General features: G+C 34.2%; 1 protein-coding gene across 1 annotated transcript in view; it reads right to left on the bottom strand.

Moving 5' to 3' along the window:
• Positions 1-11,546: 11,546 nt before the first annotated feature.
• The window catches only part of LOC115451334, an 87,198-nt gene continuing 77,390 nt past the window's right edge, over positions 11,547-21,354 (bottom strand). The window contains exons 5-7 of the mRNA XM_037444773.1: positions 20,256-20,371; positions 17,507-17,610; positions 11,547-15,583 (exon numbers count right to left, since the gene is read on the bottom strand). Of these exons, the coding sequence (XP_037300670.1) occupies positions 15,483-15,583; positions 17,507-17,610; positions 20,256-20,371 (321 nt within the window). The 3' untranslated portion in view covers positions 11,547-15,482. The remainder of the gene's footprint in view (positions 15,584-17,506; positions 17,611-20,255; positions 20,372-21,354) is intronic.

Genomic DNA, 21,354 nt, shown 5'->3' on the forward strand with positions numbered 1-21,354 from the left:
CTATCCTGAAAAAAAACAAAAGCGTGATTTTTATCCCGCAAAACTCTTCTACGAGGGCGAAGACGCTAGCAAAAGATAGTTAAGTATGAAATACTGATCACGACATTTTTAATATAATATGAAATTTCCAAAATTGTTGCTATCAAAAAAGAATATTCCTTTCTAACGATTAATCAAGATAAAAAGTTCCAAAGATCGCGAGGTGATAACATATTAAATCAAACTAACTTCTATCGCTCGAAGATGCCATGTTTTATAAGTATTCATATAAACAAAACTTTGTGTAGAAACTTCGCAATGGATTATTAAAAGCAACAGTTATAACAACTTTAACTTGGGGATAACCTTCGTTCCTAACATATACTGAGTTTAATATTCTGCTACCATCACACCTCAATATTCCTTTGGCACATGTTCACGAATGTTGCTGACTTGGTTTATTTGCTGGTGGTAGGATATATTTTATATCCGCCCGGATAGCGACCACATTGCACAAGGTGTTAAAACCCGCCATAGTTTTCCACGTAAGTGTGTCGCGTTCCGAGATCAGCCTGTGTATATTTTGTTCCAACGGGCAGAATTGTGTCGACTGTCGAGCGGTAATCGTCTCGTCAGTCGACATTCTATTGGACACCACTTACCATCAGGTGCATAAGGGTCATATTACCGTGTAGTTATCAAAAAAACACAACGCCACTTATCCGGTCCATAATTATCCTATGATTGTAGCTTGAATTAATTAAACTCACAAAAATATCTTTGTAATCGGTTAAGTTATTTCGGAAATAGCGTGTACGAAAAAAATTTTTTCATACAAAAATATCACCCATGTTTTCAAACTTTGCCGTTGATTTTTCAGAATTATTCATTGATACAAACCTATCAATTATTATTGATACAGAATTAACAATTTTCGGTTCCAAAACGACTACAAAATCACGGTATATAATATAATGTGTGACAAATTTTCGCGTGCTCGAATTATTTTATCACGTGTCACCACTACCACACATGCCATTGCTATATACATAGTCACTAGACTAATATTAAAGACTTAACTAAAGGAGTCGCAAAAACTGTTACCCAACTTTAACGTCAACTGACTGGAAATCACCCTTAATTAAGTTTGGAGCATTAGAAACGGATTTAAATTATCCGGTAGTATCCGTGCTTAGAACGGCAATTTGAAACATCAATTTGTTTAAGTAAATAGTGGGTACTCTAAATATTTACCGATTACATAGCCGTTGGATTTAAACTGTGTGGCGTGAGTGATAGGCAATAGCGACTGCACAAATTTTGTGTTTCCACAAATTAGTTGAAGGTGCAATGAACAGAAACCAGTGGAGACAAATAATACGCTTTAAAAACGGTACATCCAATGATGACCACGATCCTCAGACATTAGGGACCGACTACAGAGAGAGGTGCTTGAAATTTATAAACATATATACATTGCAAGTTAAATAAAAACTCGTAAATATAGAAGGATGCTGTATGAATTAGGACTGAATGCTATGACTTTCAGTTCACAGTCAATATCTACGCTGCCACCAAGTCTAGCAAGAAATGGTGTGTTAAAACCAGAAGTCTTTAAAGCACACATATAATATGGTATATTACAAAATGAGTATCGTCCATTATTTCGTAGACGTGAAAGAAGTTTCTTGAGGCTCCTATGAAATACTTTCGTAGTGGAATAAAACACTCACTCAAGCCTGTTCTTATCCACGTATCCTCAAAAGTCTAGGAAGAGGAGAGAAGTCAGAATATAGATCACGGGATAAAACATAGTCCGTTACATATAAATAGTGCAATAACCTCAGTGTCTCCACTTTCGCTCTTCATAATATTTTAAATATGAATAACTGCTTTATTTTCAACCTGTTAAAAATGCCTCCCGTGACCATGAAGGCTGCAAAGTCTTCAAAACGTCGGGAGAAAACTAAAATATTATATATTTATTTATTATTAGATATATCGCTTATTTAGATATATCGCTGGCTCCTTAATTTTGTGCCATCCTCATAAACTAGTAACTCGCGAACTACAATTTTGCCACTAAAGCCATCAAGAAGTTTGGCCGTGTTTACACTCAACTATTGGCGTACGATGTGTAGTCGACTAATTTAATATTCGTATTAAGATAAGGTGTCATTAAATATTGCATATGCGAAGGTTCAAGGTCATTTTGATATACATATTCACACTCACCACTACAACTCCTGTAAGCCAGGATCACCAGTGGCACGCATTTTATGACACCGAGCAGTGAAACTCGGCGAGTCTCAGGGAAAACTAATATGTCATTATCCCGCAACGAAATTAATCAAATAGAAAGATAGGGAGGTGTTGGAAATATTAATTGTCCACTTCCTTCCATAGCAAAGCGGGAGACAAAATAATGAACTAAGGAGGCGTTAATGTACATATTGAGAGTACTAGAGAATTAGGTACTGGTCTCTCATATGTGAGAGTCCGCCTGGGTAGGCACCACCGCAATGCCTATTTTTGCCAATCAGCCGTGTGTAGTCACCGTTGTGTTTCGGTTTGAAGGACAGTGTAGCCAGTGTAACTACTGGACATAATAAGACTTAACATCTCATGTCTCAGGATGGCGAGCGCAGTGGAATACCAAACAATACTTTGTAATTCAAGGTGTTGGATGGTGTTTTTACTGTTTATAGGCGGTCATATCGTTTACCATGAGGCGCACGACAAGCTCGTCTCATCATACAAATATATAAAAAATAAAACTGAGTACAAAAGACAGAGGATTTTTATCTGATGTACTACAAGCTAATTTTGATACTGTATTAATAAATGAAGCCACATATCGAGCGCATGAAGGAATTTTCTAGAATAAAAGTGCCGCTATTTATTTTCCCGGTATAGTTACCGATGTCCTTCTTAGGGTTTCAATCTATCTCCATACCAAATTTCTTCGAAATCCGATGGGTATTTTTATCACGTTAAAACAGACAAACACATGCGGCTGGGGACTTTGTTTTCAAAATAATATTATTATTTAGAACTTTTTAAGAGGAACAATTCCGTCATACATGATTGTTGCATAACTTTAACAGTTTACGCAGCGCACGCAACGAAAGCTCTCAAACGGAATAAATTTTTCCCATTTTTGCAACATTTTTCATTGATGCTCCGCTCTTATTGGTCATAGCGTGATGTATATAGCCTATAACGCTGCCCAGCCTTCCCTGATAAATGGGCTATCGAACACTAAAAAAAGGCAATTCAAACCAGTAATTCAAGAGACTAGCTCATTCAAAACAACAAACACTTCAGCGTTATACAGGGTCATTTTGACACTGCGTTACTAAATGAAACATACTCGTCTTTACCTTTGCTGACATTGTGCCAAAAATCATCCATTAATAACATACATTTTCACGAAATATCCTGGTTTTAGTTTAGACTTAATGCCAAAGGCATTCTCTCCCAGTCAACCTAAGGGTGGTGCAGAGATAAATAAGGTAGGTGCATCATGGATATTAATTAATAATACATAAACATACATAAAAGAACTATAATGTATAACTATATTAAATACAAACAGAATATAAGAAATATTATAAATACATAAAATACAGATTATAAATACATAAATATATATTATGTACATACTAATAATAAAAAGTTTAGAATTAACGTGATAACTCTTCTGCTTCTTTTAACAAAAGCTGCCGTACTCTCCTTTTGAAGGCAAGCCGAGAAGTGGCCGTTCTAATTTCGAGAGGGAGTGAATTCCATAGAAGAATAGATTGGATAGCGAAAGAAGAGTGAGTGAAGTTAGAGCCATGAGATGGACATTTAAGGAGAAGATTGCTAGAAGAGCGAAGATTCCTATCGTGGCTATTACAGAGGTATTGGAAGTTGGAGGATAAGTAAGTAGGAGGAGTAGGGGAGGTAAGTAAAGAAAAAAGAGTGGTTAGTGCCCGCAAAGAACGGCGCTGGCGTATAGGTAGCCATTTTAGATCAAGACGATAGGAAGAAATGTGATCATATTTGCGGAGATTATACACGAAACGAATGCAGTTATTTAGAAGTCGGTCCAGTTTGTTGAGTTGGTCTGCATTCAGATCAAAATAGCATACATCACCATAGTCGATTACAGGAAGAATTAAGGCTTGCACAAGCATAGTCCTGGTCTTGAGCGGCAGGAAGTTCTTCAGGCGGTATAGAGTCCGGAGAGTACCGGTGACTCTCTGGCAGACAGATGTTACCTGGGGTCTCCAGCTCAGGGTGGAGTCGATGTGCAAACCGAGATCTACAACACTGGAGCTCCAAGGAATGATATTGCCGTTAAATAAAACAGGCGGAATGATCGTACCATCCAACCGGCAAATCATCCTTGGACTACCCACAATAATGGCTTGACATTTCGCAGGGTTTACAGATAAGCCGAAATTGTCAGACCAGATCTTAATTTGAGCTAGGTCACTATTCACCCTGTCCACAGCCGCGGCTACACAATCTACTCCATCCCTAGAATATATTTGCAAGTCATCGGCATACAGGTGGTACGCACATTGAAGTTCTTGAGTTAGGAGGTTAATAAAGATAGAAAACAATAATGGGGACAGTATGCCGCCTTGAGGGACTCCAGACTCGATATGGCACCAGCCGGACGAGGCATCGCTAAGTCGCACCAACTGCTGGCGTCCCTGAAGATAAGAAGAAAACCAATCCAGAGCCGAAGGAGAGATCAAGAAGTGAAAGAGGATGGCTAGAAGGATGTCGTGACTGACGGTATTAAAGGCGTTCGAGAAATCAACCAAAGCCAACACAGTGACCTTGGCATCCTCCATGCCCGCCCTAATATCGTCAGTCACTTTAAGTAGTGCTGTGGTAGTGCTGTGACCAGACCTGAAACCTGATTGCAGTGGAGACAACAGATCATTTAGGTGCACAAATCTTGACAACTGTTTATGCGCACAGGCCTCAAGCACTTTGGAGAGGAAAGGAAGAATGGATATAGGACGGAAAAGTTTCGCATGTGAAGGGTTAGGGGTTTTGGGAAGGGGAATTACAATGGCTTTACGCCATAGAGACGGAAATATGCCAGAGGTGAGGGAGCCATTAATGATGTGCGAAATGACTGGGATAAGGTGATCTAGGATAGGGATTATCATACGACGACTGATGTTGTCGCAACCAATCGCATTGGACTTAATGGAAAGGATTACTCTTTTGATCTCACCCAACGAAACTGGAGAAAATTGAAAGGGGAAATTTTTCAATCATTTTGTCGTTTAATGCGAAAATGGATTGTACGTGGGTATATTTCCGTCTGAAAGTATAATGTTGCCACTGCAACGAATTTTCTTAGAGTAGTAGTAGTGGCTTTAGGGCGCGTAAAATTAAAATTACTTTTTATTAATATTTATTTTGTTACTTACACTTTTTTATTTGTATCTACGGCTCAAGTAACTTATTGTAAAGTGTTATTTCCAAGTAGATATGTATGTGGTTTCATTTATTAACGCGATGTCAAAATGACCCTGTATAATAGTATAGATAGACATCGTTATGTCGTGGACTAAATTTACAAACACTAACTGAATGGACAAACGCCATGATACTTCAAGAACTCAAAAGCGGCGTCTATCGCCTTAGTCTCACATACCCACTTTCGTCGGACACGTTTCTAAGAACTCGAGTTATATATAAACATATATAGGACATGATAAAAGTGTAAACCTGGATTTGAATAAAAATATTAGCCAAATAAGTAAAATTATTTGTTGTTCAAGTGAACAAATAGGTAATAACAGTGACGTTTTGTTTGCCATTTTAGTTCAGATTTTGAACAAATAGTTTATATGGACGTTCGTGTCTATAGAATATATGTCAATGAGTAGCTATTTTCTGAATCATCGTTATGTACATAAGTTAATCTGCCAAACACCGACACAGCACGTCTGTTGAACTATAAATTAAAGTCTGAACAGGTCAGAACACAATTCGACACAAGGCAGCGCAACAGCAATTATTATAGAATGCAAACCCAATTTAAGCAAAACAGCTCGTTGCAAGCTACTTGGTATACAATATCGACCGATAAACTTTGACTTGAATTTAAGTTTAGGTTAATTTTGTAGGATATAAGATGTTTAGATTAGTTTATATTGAATTAATGTTCGTTGTAGGAAGGATACAAAGAGAAAAAACGTGTGTGTTCTTATGTACGTACGTAAGAAATTATACTTCTTTAGCGTAATAAGGTAAAAATCTTTGTAAAAATTTTATCCTGCGCGTTATGTTTGTAGAGAAACGACACTAATAATAGAAAAAGGTATTTCATACATTAAAAGAATGTTTTATTATAACGCATTACCTAGTTAAACAAATTTTATTTAAATATCATAAAATTATTAAATTTTTCAGGTCATCATTTTTCACTAACGCGCTAAAGTAAGTATAACTTCAATAAAATGTTAAGGATTTTTTTTTATTTGTTCACAAACCAGACAATATAATCTTACTTAATTTTACTCACAATCTTGCTACTGATTTATATATGTAAATGTATGTCCCAAAATAGTGAACATGGCGTACATAAAATTTAACTTTTATAATCTTATCTTATCTGTACTATTATATAAAGCTGAAGAGTTTGTTTGTTTGAACATGCTAATCTCAAGAACTACTGGTTCAAATTTATAAAAATCTTTTAGTCTTGGAAAGCCCATCGAAGATCATAAGCTATATAAACAATAGGAGTGGAGCATTAATAATTAATATAGGCACTGAAAAATTTTGAACCCAAAACTCAAAAAAATAAAACAAAAGGGTGCCACAAAAATAAAATAAAATATACTGTATCCTATCACGGAACAGTGATTATAAGGCGACGCGCACACGTAATATTCCCGATAAACGCTCGCACTAACTTCAGCACTTATTAATAGTTGTGTAGTGTTTCTTAACAAGTTGACAGTTTAACCACTTGAGTGGAACGGTTATGTTGGTTTCAGTAGCGTAGCTTACCATAGACGGGCTCTATATTTAAATTTGTTGGGGGCTCTTCATTCAGTGCGAACTTTTGGGCTCTTGCTTAGTTGAATGTAGGTATGGGCCAAGAGGGGCTCAAAGCTCGGGGACCCTGTATCACTAATACGGCTGATAGGGCGGTAGCTACGCCCCTGGTTGGTTTCACCATCTTACCCAATGTTGACACTCGGGAGTATAGCATCATTCGAGCGAGCGTCGAACCGAGAAACGCCTTTTTGGCCTGATACGCCAGTCTTAAGTAATTAAATGTCTACAAATGACACGTTGTGTCTCTCACTATAATTTTCATAAAGGGTTTTTTTATACGTGCACGATAAATTAAACCCAATGCCTCTGATCGTAAGGAGTAGGGTCCAATAGAATGTCGTCCGACGATAGATGATTACGCTATGGCAGTTGACAAAATTATGCCGGCTTATTGGAATCGGATAAACACAGGCTGATCCCGGAACGCGACATGCTTATCTGGACTACTATGGCGGGTTTAAAACCTTGTGTACGGTGGTCGCTATTGCTATATGCTGACTTTAATTAGACAGCTTCTCAGTTGATATCATTGGTCTGTCAAAATCCGTCTTATGGCTTAAGATATCGTTGAGATGTTGATATTTTATTAAACAGCGACGGTCTTAAGATGCTGATTTTAATTAGACAGCTTCTCAACTGATATCATTGGTCTGTGAAAATCCGTCTTATGGCTTAAGATATCGTTTGAGATGTTGATATTTTATTAAACAGCGCCGGACTTTAAATGCTGACTTTAATTAGACAGCTTCTCAACTGATATCATTGGTCTGTGAAAATCCGTCTTATGGCTTAAGATATCGTTTGAGATGTTGATATTTTATTCAACAGCGACATCTTAAGATGCTGACTTTAGTGTGACAATCTCTCAGCTAATACCGCACTTGAAAGCGAACTTAGTTGCTATTAAATTATAATTAAAGACAAACATTAATATGGCCCTCTCACATTGACTTCTCATCTCGAAAGTGTTTAGTATAACTCTATTTCGAGTTGTTCATGCAGACAGATCAGTGAACAGAAGTTAATTTATAATAATTGGTATACCATTTGCGATTCCCAGCGGTACATAAAATACGTTACATAAATCAAATTAAAATTATACCGTTATAATGTTTTGGTACTGTAAATCCACATTTTCCGCGCAAAGCTGTTAGTATAATAATTCAAGCTAAAAGCCAACTATTTTAATGGTTCGTAACGTACAAATGTAGTGGAATTAAAATTGTTACTGTTTGAGGTTAGGGTTATTGCAATTAGGTTTATAATTGCTTGATTAGGCTTGTTTTATCACTGTAAACACATACGCTACCCAGGCTAAAACAAAATCTGTATTGGAGATATTGATTGGTGTAGGATTCGAATTTCCGGTATAGGCTCTTCACTTGGTGAAGGCGAGGAAACTTGGCGGAAGTATTTTTCTTTTCTACCCTTGCAACTATTCATAAACAATAGCAACACTCAAGCAGACTGTCATCGTAGGACATTGGATATTCAGTTCCAACTTCCCGTAATGAATACGGTACTCTTCTGTCTAACTTTCTGGAATTAAGGCGTGAAAAAAACAAATAAACAGACACGAGCGAAAGCCCGCAGCAAACTTTGTGCGGTCCCGAATCACACCGAATGCACGTCCATGCATGTAGGACATTTTTTGCTACGCTAGGCTCACAGCTTCAGTGTATAACCTCTTGATTGTTAACTCACATTGAGGCCTCAAAGACCCACGAATATTTCCCCATCTTTTCGCCTTCGCCCATCCGAGGATATTCCAATCTTCTCTCTATTCTATTGCCCATATCCTTCCCCACTATCCAACGGCCTCCTGCAGTAGCTAAGCCGGGGGATTTCATTATCCCATTCGTAAGTTTCCCCCGGTGTAAACTGCAGAAACGCCTACACACAAAAATCATAGCTGGCGAAATGTTAGTATTATACCTCTGCCTACCCCCAAAAAGAGAAAAAGTCGTAATGATAAATGTTTGAAAGTTATGCTAGTTTCTGAATGTGCGAATCAGGTTATTGCACGTTCTAGTTTGACATAGGACGCTACGCCGAGATAGTGTTCCGGTGCCGTGGCTCCGAAATTTATTGTTGTGTACTTGCCCTTACGTCAAGTGGAAACATCTCTCAGCAGTTTTGATCTACGGTGAGGTTGACTAAGCCCGGAAAATCCCAGTTATAGTGCTTACTCATAGTTTTGAGTGTGTTTACCCTTGTCGTGTATGGTCGTGATGATGTTTCTAATTTGTAAATTGTTGAGAGGCTCCTTTTCTTTGTACCTACTTGGTCAGGAAAATTGAATATTAGTTTCTTAAGTCTATTTGATCTTAAGGAATCATTCTAAAAACTTTATGTAATGTGAATTTAGATATGAACCTAGTATCTGGTAATTCGATGTTACGCAACCACTAGACCAGCTAACTAACATTTTATCCGATTAAAAAAATTAAAACAAAAAAAAGTATTAAAACTAAAAAAAACAATCTATGAAACTCGTTAACCTTCCTCGATCCTTGTTCATTTTTCTCCTCAATTAATCAACGAATAAAACCTCCATACAGCTTTATTCATAGCCAGTGTTAGCTAGTAAACAATCGATGAGTTATTATCACTCGTTCGCAGCACTCCATTCACTGACGCACCTCGTACGAAAAATGAAAAAAAAAATATTTTTCACCTGTACGCCATTATTGCTCCGGTGAATTATGAATAATTCAAAAGGCGCTCCGCGGGCGGCCGCAAGCGTCGTGATTTGTTCCGACCGTGTTTTGTTTCTTTAGACAAAAAGTGGCGTTTTTGAATTTAGAATGCCCGCCATTGTTTTCTCTTTTTGAATTTTTGAACGTGACGCGTTTAAAAGAGGTTTTGTGTGAATGTTTTTTGAAGTATTTTCCAGTCTTAGAACGTTTCTATTAAAGCGTTCAAATTGTAAATCAGATGTACTGCAAAAAGAGTTGTAAATGTGGATGCATTTTATGCAAACCGTTTATTATGACTGCCATTTTTTATCAAGGATATATTTTGTTAAGCGCTCTCAATTTTATTTATTTTATTCTTCACTTTGGTTTTTATGTAAGATAAATATTAATTTTAACATAACTTTAAGGAATAAAACCTACTAAATTGAACCTACAATAACGTATTGTTTTTTTTTAATGTCAGTTTTACTGGCATGATCTCCATAATGGCTAAATCGATTTTAATAGAACTGTAATTGTTAGATAGATCATTTTTTAGAAATTCTTTTAGGCATTTTTTTACAATTTCTTTTCTTTTTTTTAGGATAGTTTTGCGGTTATATATAACCGTATAATCAGAATTTTAATATAACCTTTGTAAAATTTTGAAAATAATATTCCTTTACGTCGTAAAAACATAAGTGGCATAAGTGTGTTTCCGTGTGTGTGCAATAAAAAGTATTTTTTTTGTCGCATAATCGCATTGGACGGAATCGACCGCTATGTTTGAAGGAGTCTTTATGCCATACATTTACGGTTTACCTTGGGGTAATACGCATCTTGTACCCAATGACAAGGCACATTTTACATTTCCAAAAATATTGTGTTTTTAGTCAATGTCTCTGGTTTATAGTTATGCTTTGGTTTAATATTTTTTATCAAAAAGTGTATTATATTAGTATTCTATAAATTTGATTCGGGAACATTATACCACTATACCTTTTAATAAGCTTCATAGTAGAGGTCTTATTCTCCTCACTTCCATCCCTCCAAGGTTTTATCATAATTACAGCGACATTGCATGGTGTCAAGGTAATAAGAAAAACATGGCGAGATATTCAAATCTCACAATCAAAACAGGATTCTTTTTGAGACAGACTATTCACGATCTTTTCTTGCATGGCACATAAGCCATTTAGGGTCGACGCAACATATTTTCAAGTATGTTGTAGAAAGCATTTGTCAAAATTTAAGATTCATGACTGATGAAATTTATTAAAATCAATACTAATATAAAGATGAGGAGTTTGAATGCGCTTATTTCAGAAAATACGAAACTGATTTTTTTTGTCGGTAATAGAAAGCAACATTACTTACTCAATGGTATAAAGCTGATGAGTTTGTTTGTTTGAATGCGCTGGCCTCAGGTTACTAAACCGATTTTTTTTTATAATAGGAACTTACATTACTCCTGAGTGCTTTTATCGCGGAAAATATTGGTGCCGGAAACATTTTTCCATGCGGGTAAACCCGCAGGCAAAAGTTAGTGTTTAAATAAAACATCAAATACAATTATTACCTCTTTATTTTAAATTTTTCGTTTACAAATATGTTACGAACTAAAATCACTCTTGCTTTAATGCACAATTAGGCAAATATAATTAGTAAGTAACTAACAGTAAAATATCTCCAGTATTAACAGTCGAAAAAAAATCTTAAAAAGAACGCAATAAAGTACATTTTATTTAATTTGTTGATTTTTAGAGAGTATTGCAGACGATTTTACACAAAACAATTAATGATAAATTTTCCAATTATTCCTGATTATGAAATGCGTTCTATCGTCGTCATTAAGATCGTATACATAACGATTAGTTTCAAATGTAGTAACTTCATTAAATTATCTAAATAATATCGACATAGTCAACCGTGTAATGTACAAAATGACTCGCCTAATTTTTTTTATACTTAAAAAAGAAATTAAAAATTAAAAGTAGTTATTAAATGAAATTATTATTTCTGTACGGTCATTGAACAAATTAAGCCGAGCGTAGAGTTATACACGAAAATATTTTATAGTTATATGTATTTATTCATTACCATCGCATACAATTTCTTAATGCATAATTTCTCATTACCCTCCATGGTAAATAATACTGGCCATCAAAACGTGCGTAATGGTATGTTAAATTGAATGGTTTGACAGTAAAATAATTAAAAACAATTTTGATTAGTAATGAGATATTACTGATTGGAAATAAAATAAATAGATTTCGTTTCATTGTCTCAGGGTCGGAAGCCTGTTTGATTCTCATTCCTTTCCTTCAATATAATCCATGCATCTGTGCTTCTAGAATTATAAGCATTTATCGGTGGAGGAGATTAGTTAATGCTAGATGATTTATTTGCTCAAAATAACTCTGGACTCGGCTAAATTCAGTACAAATGACCGGAACGTTCATTAATCCTTTATATTTACGTCATCTCACGTGTTATCTGTATACATTTTAAAATTACTTACAATTAAAAACATAGTAACTTACATATATACATGTACTATTCTAATAGTTACAACTTTATAACATGTAACATTATTATCGAATATATTCATGTAAATGCACCATCATTTTTTAATTATAAATGTAGCTAAAAAACTTAATGCTTTGATTACACATTGACGTGCAGTGTCAGTGCAGTGGAACGTGTTGCGTCAGGGTTGACAAATAAATATGTTATTAATAAAAGCCAGTTCACACGTCTTGTTCTGGTGTTTTTTTGAAGGTCACGGTCAATAATATCCACATAGAGATAATGTGAATGTGTTGCTGGCCTTTAAGGAGGGCTATCAGAATTGAGAAAGAGGGGGATTTACCGAGCTTCAGATAATCTCACTGATGTAAATAAAAGCAAATATGAATAAACAATAGCATGCCTTTGAAATGGTGTGAAGTCGGTCTTGTGTGATTAAAGCATGAATCGAGTAAGAAGTTAAGTAATTGTTTATTAACTTGTACAACATTAGGAGATAGATGCGCTGTCGGACTTTTTTATTCGACTAAATGACCTGCTGATAGTAAATAGAGTGGGGTTCGTATAGAGCGCCGACTAACCAGAGACGATTCCCCCTTGCAAGAAGACATAATTATGGCAGCTGATGAAGTCGAGAAATACATGCTGATCTCGGAACACACTTATGTTAATTACTATGGCGGGTTAGCAGCTTATATATGGCAGTCGCTGTTCGAGTGGATACAAATTTCCTATTACCAGCATGTAGAAGAGGTATGAGGATTACTAATAAAATTACTTCACAATTTTACCTAATTTTAATCAAGTTAAATAATATATTATTTGTACGCGGTTGGACCACGGCCCGGGCCCTGCACGTGAGTGTGTGACCAAACTTTATTAAGCTAAAAATGTAGGTACAAGTTTTTATCTGTCAACAATAATAAAATAACATATTTTGCAGTAACAACGTGATTTTAAACTCATACAATTTTATAGCATGACAATTATCATTGGGTAAAATTTACAAATATTTACGCATTTTATATGACAAATTGGATAAATGTTCTTGTGGAATGTATTGCAAATTTATGGCTTCCGCACACTAGCCAACTTGATTAAGAAGAAATCTCAGTCAGCTCGTTAAAGCCTCCATGGCTCCTAAGTAAACTATCGTATCTAGAAAAATAATGATTTTCATTTTTTAGCGTTTCATTATCTTAGTACTGTTTACTATGAAACTCATTAAAAAATCTATTATTTTTTCTATGAATTTGGGAGTAAATAGTAAATAAAATCTTAATTTGTTAACGTTTTTTAATGGGTAACTGAACCTACCTATTTAACGAAACGCAAAAAATCGCTATTTTTTCAGATACGACAGTTTACTTAGGAGCCATTGACCTGTGTATTAAACTACGAATTCCAGATTGCGGCTATTATACTGTCTATGAAACCAAGAAAAGAATTTAGGATTATCTTTTGTGTTTTGTTATAGATAAGGGCTTATTTTGTATAAACATACGCAATAAAACAAAAAATACGCAATAACATTTCATATAGAAAACCGATAAAGGACGGAACGCCTGTCCATCAGTTGTCTCTTTTTAGCCTGTCTTGTCCAAGTTGTAATATTGTTTATTGCGCAGAGAGCCTTAACTTAAACGTAAAGAAATTCTCCATAAGTATAATCATAATTGTGCGGATGTAAGCCACAAAAATTATATAAGGGTTCATAACTTCAGAGACAAATGTGAACTATAAGATTTTCAAAAAGCGACGGCAACTTGAGAGACGAAAATATATTCTTGTTACCTTAGTTCCGTCTACCCTTCTTGTCTGTAAATAAGGAAATATGGCACTCTTTCCTTTTGATTCGGCTTACGTAAGCCTAAATGGAGTGACTGTTGTAACAATTTTTTACATGTCTTTCGAATCGTTATCCTATTTCGAGCTTATATTTTTAGTCTATGTCAATAAATTACCGATTAGTGGAAAATGATCCGTGATTTAATTATTCGAATGGTAATTAAATGCGTATGAAATTAATTGGTATAAATTGAATTATTGTTTGTGTAGAATTTGCGCGTTTCCCTAATGATTTGTATTTTTTAATCTGATTTATGTAAATAAATGAATAGAATGATATTTTTTGTAGTTAAATATGAAACTATCTCTTTTTTTATCGAATGCTCATTTAAATGGCCTTTCACATTGAAAACTATTAATTTTTCTTTATTTTTGATTGGCGTAATTGGTGATATTTTAAGAGTTTAATCACAGGATTTATTGCTTAAATAATTGTGATGCAATTTAAAAACAAATTGAAGATATTTTTACGTAATTTTTTTTCGATTTTGAGGGTCATTTATATGCTATATATGCTCGTATTAATATGTATATTAAGGTTCTCATTGTGATACTATAAGAGCATATATACTTGTTCTCAATACAGAGACGTAATTAGGGCTCAAATTTCCCCTCATTAATACTAAACTAAATAAATATCGGAACGTTTTCACTTAATTCTACTCACACTAACAATTATACTATTTAGTACAAACATTTTTGTTTGTATTCTTACAAACATTCATCGTTTATTTACAACACAAATTATTCTATGTAATCAGTCTATATTAACAATTAACCTAAAGAGGGAAATTTAACGTATCCATTTTAATTTCGTATTATATTTCTACAATTTCATTTGAGTTTTAGGAATAACAAGGAATGTTTTGTCAAGCGTTGAAAACATTGAATTCGATTTTTATATATTTCTTGATTATTTTATTCGTTGCTGTAAATATACGCCCAATATAAATCTTATTTGTCCGTTTTTATTCATTCTTATTGGACATGGTTTTTAAAATTCGAACGATTTTTAAATATATGGTAATATTTAAAAATGGAACTTTGCAATATTGCCGCTTCGAGGCACTGACAAAATAGGTAAAAAATAAAGTTTAAATACAATAATAATTATTTTATGATCATTACCATCTATACGTGTCTGCGCGTTGCCTTATATAGATAAATGTATAAATCTCTGGTTTTGTGAGTGTTAATGGCGATGATAATAATTTACCATCAGTTGAAAGCTTATTTGTTAATTTCTGATAAGGTTGATTTATTATTGGGCGTATAAATTCATAGCTACAAACGTATCAAACATTAAATTCAGAACGATTAAATGTTAAAGTAAAGGCTATATAATTAAAGAAGGAACCGCGTCAGCTATCTTATAGAAGTCTCAGTGTAGCTCTGTAATAGGAATTGTAAAAATATTTGTAGGAGTAACACCATGATGGTTGGTAGACATTTTTCTGTGCCCGCACCTGAAACAAAGATATTTCGTTATAAAAAGGTCGCTTTTGATAGGTAAGTACTTCCCAAAATAATTGCATGTAACGAAATAGTATTGGGATTTTTTTGTCGCTTTTTTTGTTAATACATTCGTTCTATATATTATTTTATAGAAGAAATGTATTCAGAAAAACAAAAAAAAGAAGTGTGAAAAATTTGGAAAAATATATTTCGTCAAAACTTTTTAGTTACGTATTTATTTTGAGAAATAAACAGGTTCGTCTGGGAATTTGTAGGTTAGGCCTATATCGGACTTAATCTGGCTGATAATGGTGACTAAACAAGGACAATATAATTAACCCCTTATTAGTTCAATGCTAATGTCCGAGAGATAGTGCGCTTACAAAGTTAAGCAAAACTAAACAAATTCTTTTATAAAATTTCCTAGATCCTAGAATGATATTTTTATATATTAAGTAACATAAACTCATTTGGGTAAGAAAACGATACTTATATTTAATATGTTAGTATGATAATTATGGGGCGATAATAATATTTGTATATCATTACAACAAGTCAACTGGTGAAAAAATATCATGATTCAAATCCATTTAATAAGGAAGACAATATCACACTCGTATAACATTAAGTATATCCCGATAAAGAAGTTAAAGACTTGGCACAAACAATGTATACATCAGAATCACAATGGAGCGAAAATCGCAACCGGATGCGTTCATCTCAGATTCTTTGTGACCATCAAACATTCAATTCGCTTCTGTTAAAGCTCTGCGTATTGTGTGGCAATCTCGCATTTATTGCCAGTTATGATGTGCATAGCAACAACATATACTCGCGATCTTAAATAGTTTTACTGGTGGTAGGTCTCTCATATGTGAGAGTCCGCTTGGGTAGGTGCAATGTTTATTTCTGCCGCCAAACAGTGTGTAGTCACTTGTGTTCTGGTTTGAAGGTCATTGTAGCCAGTAACTACTGGACATAATAAGACTTAACATCTCATGTCTCAGGATGTCGAGTGGAATACCAAACAATATTTTATAATTCAAGGTGTTGGTGTTTCTACTGTTTATGGGCGATCGTATCGCTTACCATCAGGCGAACGCAAGCTCGTCTCGTTATTCAAAGCAATAAAAAAACAAATAAAAATCCGGGATTTCATTTATATTTCTGAATTTTAATAAACTGAGTATAATAGTTGTATGAGTTGAAGTGGAATTTATTTGACAGAAACTTGACAGCACATGAATGGAATATGGAGATAATAAATGAAATACATTAGTCTTTATTTATGAAAATAGTAGTTAGGTACCGTTATTGAAGACATAATGACAAAAAAAAACAAACAAAAATTTTATCTCGTCACAGCTTTGTCATTTATATACCTACTTTATATGCTCCAAAATTAATAACCAGTGTATAGGTAATATCAAATTATTTTTGATTTATAGTGGATTTTGAAGGCAGTAAAATTTTTTGCCCAAAAGTTTTTTTTCGCTTTTTGTGTTAATAAGAAATATACTGCACCGATAGCCGAGTTACGCACGAACGAAATTACGAATGGTACCACTATGACGTCATACTATTGTTTTACTGTGTTGTTACCACGAGGTAGGTGCTGAAGTTTCTCTACAGGGTAAGTTAGACATTGCGTTACTAATCATCCACATTTTTTTTAATCAGATCGTACGAGAATTTATTTATTAAATTAAATTTATTTATTTATTTAATCATTCCTTAATGATTAGGTACAGGACCATGTGAAAATAGAAAAACAAAGATTCACAACTCGTTGTTACAATAGTAGAAGAATCTAATATTTCTAGATTGACAATTAATTAACCCTGCCTCTCAAACTAGGCAAGCCTGTATCTTGAGAGACATTGAAATTATTATCTGCTTAAAAAAACACTACACTAAGTTTAGTATTTATTTACCTGTGAAACTTCTTCCTAACGCAGATGCGGGATTAGCATTCCGTTCGCGTAATACTAGAGTGTGGCTGGTCGCTCTCCACACGTCAAAAATGGACGCCTCACATCTAGAACAAAATTTAAACCATTATATCTTGCTTTAATATTCATTATTAATTGTACCGTAATTTATTGTTTCAAATACATTTTTAGTACTAATGAATTGTTGAAATTTTTGATTACGGCAATTCTTGTCTACATCTCGTTGTTACACTATTTTTATAATTGCAACCTTACATCCAAATAAATATGGCACATTGTAAAATGACAATGTATAAAAATTCACCAGGCGTTATTTTAAAGGTGCAATCTAATAAGTTTCTTCAGTGTCAGTAAGACAAATTTAATGATTTTGCCTATATACCCCTGCATTTAAAGTTTAATGAAAATAATATATTTTCTTATATAAAATAGTTTTGATTTTTTTAAGAAAAAGAAGAGTTAATAGGAAAGTATATTATTATAAACGATCTAAGTTTCAAATTTATATAGATATTTTTGTCGCTAACTACAAATTCAAAAATAACCGTCTACAAATCGCAGAAGACGAATGGAATAACTATGACGGATTTCACCATAAATTCAGGAACAAGTTTGTAGTATTGACGTTTTGAAGTTTATGCTTATGTAAATGCTTATGAAAAGCTAAGCACAAAGTTAGAACGTATCTTATGAAATCATAGTGTTTGGTTGAGACGTGCATTTGCAAATTAGAGCATCAAGATGCGTGCCAATTTATAAGGAATATGCAAGATATAAGTTGAAGTGTTGAGGAGAGCTGGTAGGCACTGAATATGTTATATGCTGGATAGCATACGTCTGCTCGATGAGAAACCTTCAAAATGCCTTGTTCCATGGTCTAGCTGATCATATGGTATATTTTGTATTTACCCGGATATCGTTGTACAGTCAGCAACAGAAGTCGTTGAACATAATTTGTTTCCAATATTTCCTAATCATTATCATTTACCATAAGTTACTGATTAATTTAAATACAAAACAACTTGACATAATTGAACTACAAAAGTAGCTGAACGCCGTCAAACCATTCACTGCTAAACATTACTAGCAATTTTTTATGATCTGTAATAAATACAAATGTGGCTGAAATTAGCAAATTCTTTGTTTTATATACAAGCTTTTTTTCCAACAGTCCAGAATATCAATTAAATTGTTATTTTATTACATACTAGCTTTGGCTCGCTACTCCGCCTGCGTGAAAAAGTTTTTCAAGGACTAAAGTCTTGCTTTATATTTACCCGGGATAGAAAGTAGCGTATAGCGCTTAACAGTAATGTAGCTTCCTATTAGTGATTTTTTTTCAAAATCGGTTAAGCTGTTCCTGAGTTTAGCGCATTCAAACAAACAAACTCTTCAGGTTTATATAATAGTATATAAGTATATATTGAAGTTAATAACCAGAATTATACATTTTTAAGTATGGACAAAACATCATAATACTTTAGTAAGTAATATTATAACATTAGTAGGAATAGGTTAGTTACATTTTAAACATCCTACTTTATAAAGCACTGGCCGGTTTAAGGAACAAATGTGTAAATTCAAAATTATTCTAGCAGGAGATTCTCTTCGAAGGATTCAACGAAAACGTCAGTTTCTTTTTCATATTTTTTTCAGCCAATCCTTTACTTTAGTATCCATATTGAAATGATAACCTTAATCTGTACTCTTCTTTGGTAAGTGATTTATGGTCCGTTTCAATGTTCAGGTGTTTTGTAAATTAGTATCTGTTCATCGACTTTTGTTGCTGATCGTACCATCAGCTATTTGGTGATACGTTATATTTTGTACCAGATAGCGACTACCGTACACAAGGTACTAACCCGCCTTAGTGGCCCAAATAAATGACGCATTTCGAGATCAGTCTGTCTATATTCTGTTCAAACAGGCCGGCATAATTTCGGCAGTCGAGGCTATTTGAAGCCCTTTCAACTCACCATCAGGTGGGGTAAGCTCGCTGGGATGTTATTAAAAAAAAAACTAGCGTTCCGTGAACAGCCGGTCTATCATTAATAGAGCGCACTTTTAGAATTATAATAACGGAAGTGAAAAAAACATTAAATTGACTTTATAATCGACAAAATTTTAAAAGTGTCAAACTATCGAATGCTAAATTACTTTCGGGTAATTACACGACGTTCTTTGTATAATATCAATATTGTCATATAAGCGGCGATAGCCTAGTTGGTTGTGGAACGGACTCCCGAGACGAATGTCCGTAGGTTCAAATTCCAAGGGCACACACCTCTGAATTTTCTAAAAAATAAGTGTATAGTATTTGTGAATTATCGTTTGCTTTAACGGTGAAGAAAAACATCGTGAGGAAATCTGCATACCTGAGAAGTTCTCTATAGGAATTTTCGAGGGTGTGTGAAGTCTACCAATCCGCACTGGTCCAGCGTCGTGGACTAAGGCCTTATCCCTCACAGTAGTAGATGAGGCCCGTATCCAACATTGGGACAGTATATAATACAGGGCTGATATTATTCGGCTGCTATTTGTATGCGTCATTGTAATTCTAAAGGTGCGAAAACCAGCTGACATAATATCAGCCTCTATAAATATTTCTAAAGTTGCGATAATACTCCTTATGTCTCTCTAAACATTATTAAACTTGTTAACAGCAACTTCATCAGATGATGCACGTAATCCTCGACTTTAGTCCTTTGATATTATAAACAATATCGCGTACCGTATCATGAGCGTCGGCACTGGTGACAGCACGGCTGCCTCCAGCTCCAAAGTTGCTAAGCTGGATGCGTACCCGTTGCTGAAGTTTAACACATGGTTTGCTGTGAGGCCCGGCACCTGTTAAGATTAGATTGATACAGTCAACAAACATATACTCAAGATCTCTTTGAAATTAATTAGCTGGCATATTTATCTTTTCTATTTTTATGCGCTGTGATTTTGTTTATTACTTTTTTAATATTTTATTTTGGAGCAGATTTTATGATAATATAATATTAGTCAAGACATTCAATTTCAGTGTCATTTTGACATCATGTTACTCATTAAAATTGCATGTTTATCTCTTTGAAGGGCTGTCTTGATAATAACACTACAATACCAAAGATTGATTCAGATTGAACCATAGTTGTGAAATAAAAAAAGAGTAAAAAGGAATTTTAATTTTACGCGACGCAATGCCACTGCTACTCTTACGGAATTCGTCGCAGTTGCCACTTCATACTTTGATGCGAAAAATACTGACGCACAGGCCATATTTGCACAAAACTACAAAATGGTTAAAAAATTAGAAAAGTTAAATTGGGATTTTTGGTGGAAAAATTGGCTATTCATAGATTATTTTTGGAAGAGTGTTGGCAGAGGTAAAGATGAGAAAGTATGTGGATTAATTTCTTAACGTAATATCAAAATGATCCTGAATAATAATAGTTTCCTGTCTAAGCATTTTTAACATTCACAGTATTTCTGTTGAACCAGAATCCATTGTTCAAAACTTTCTAGTATTCTTACAAACACGAGCGATTAAATAGAATTACCATTTCCAATATAACCATTTTTTCATTGACGTACTACGTGACCCTTCTAGTATACTTGAATACATTGACGTATATTCTATAGACACGAACGTGCATATAAACTATTTGTTCAAAATCTGAACTAAAATGGCAACCAAAATTATAACCTATATATTACATATTTATTTATAAAATTTTATAACCTATTTATTCACTTGAACAACAAATAATTTTATTTATTTAACATTTTTATTCACATGCAGGTTAACACTTAGACTCGAGTTCTTATATTATGAACGCCACTCC

This window comes from Manduca sexta, chromosome 5, assembly GCF_014839805.1.
Source record: "Manduca sexta isolate Smith_Timp_Sample1 chromosome 5, JHU_Msex_v1.0, whole genome shotgun sequence".
NCBI lineage: Eukaryota > Metazoa > Arthropoda > Insecta > Lepidoptera > Sphingidae > Manduca > Manduca sexta.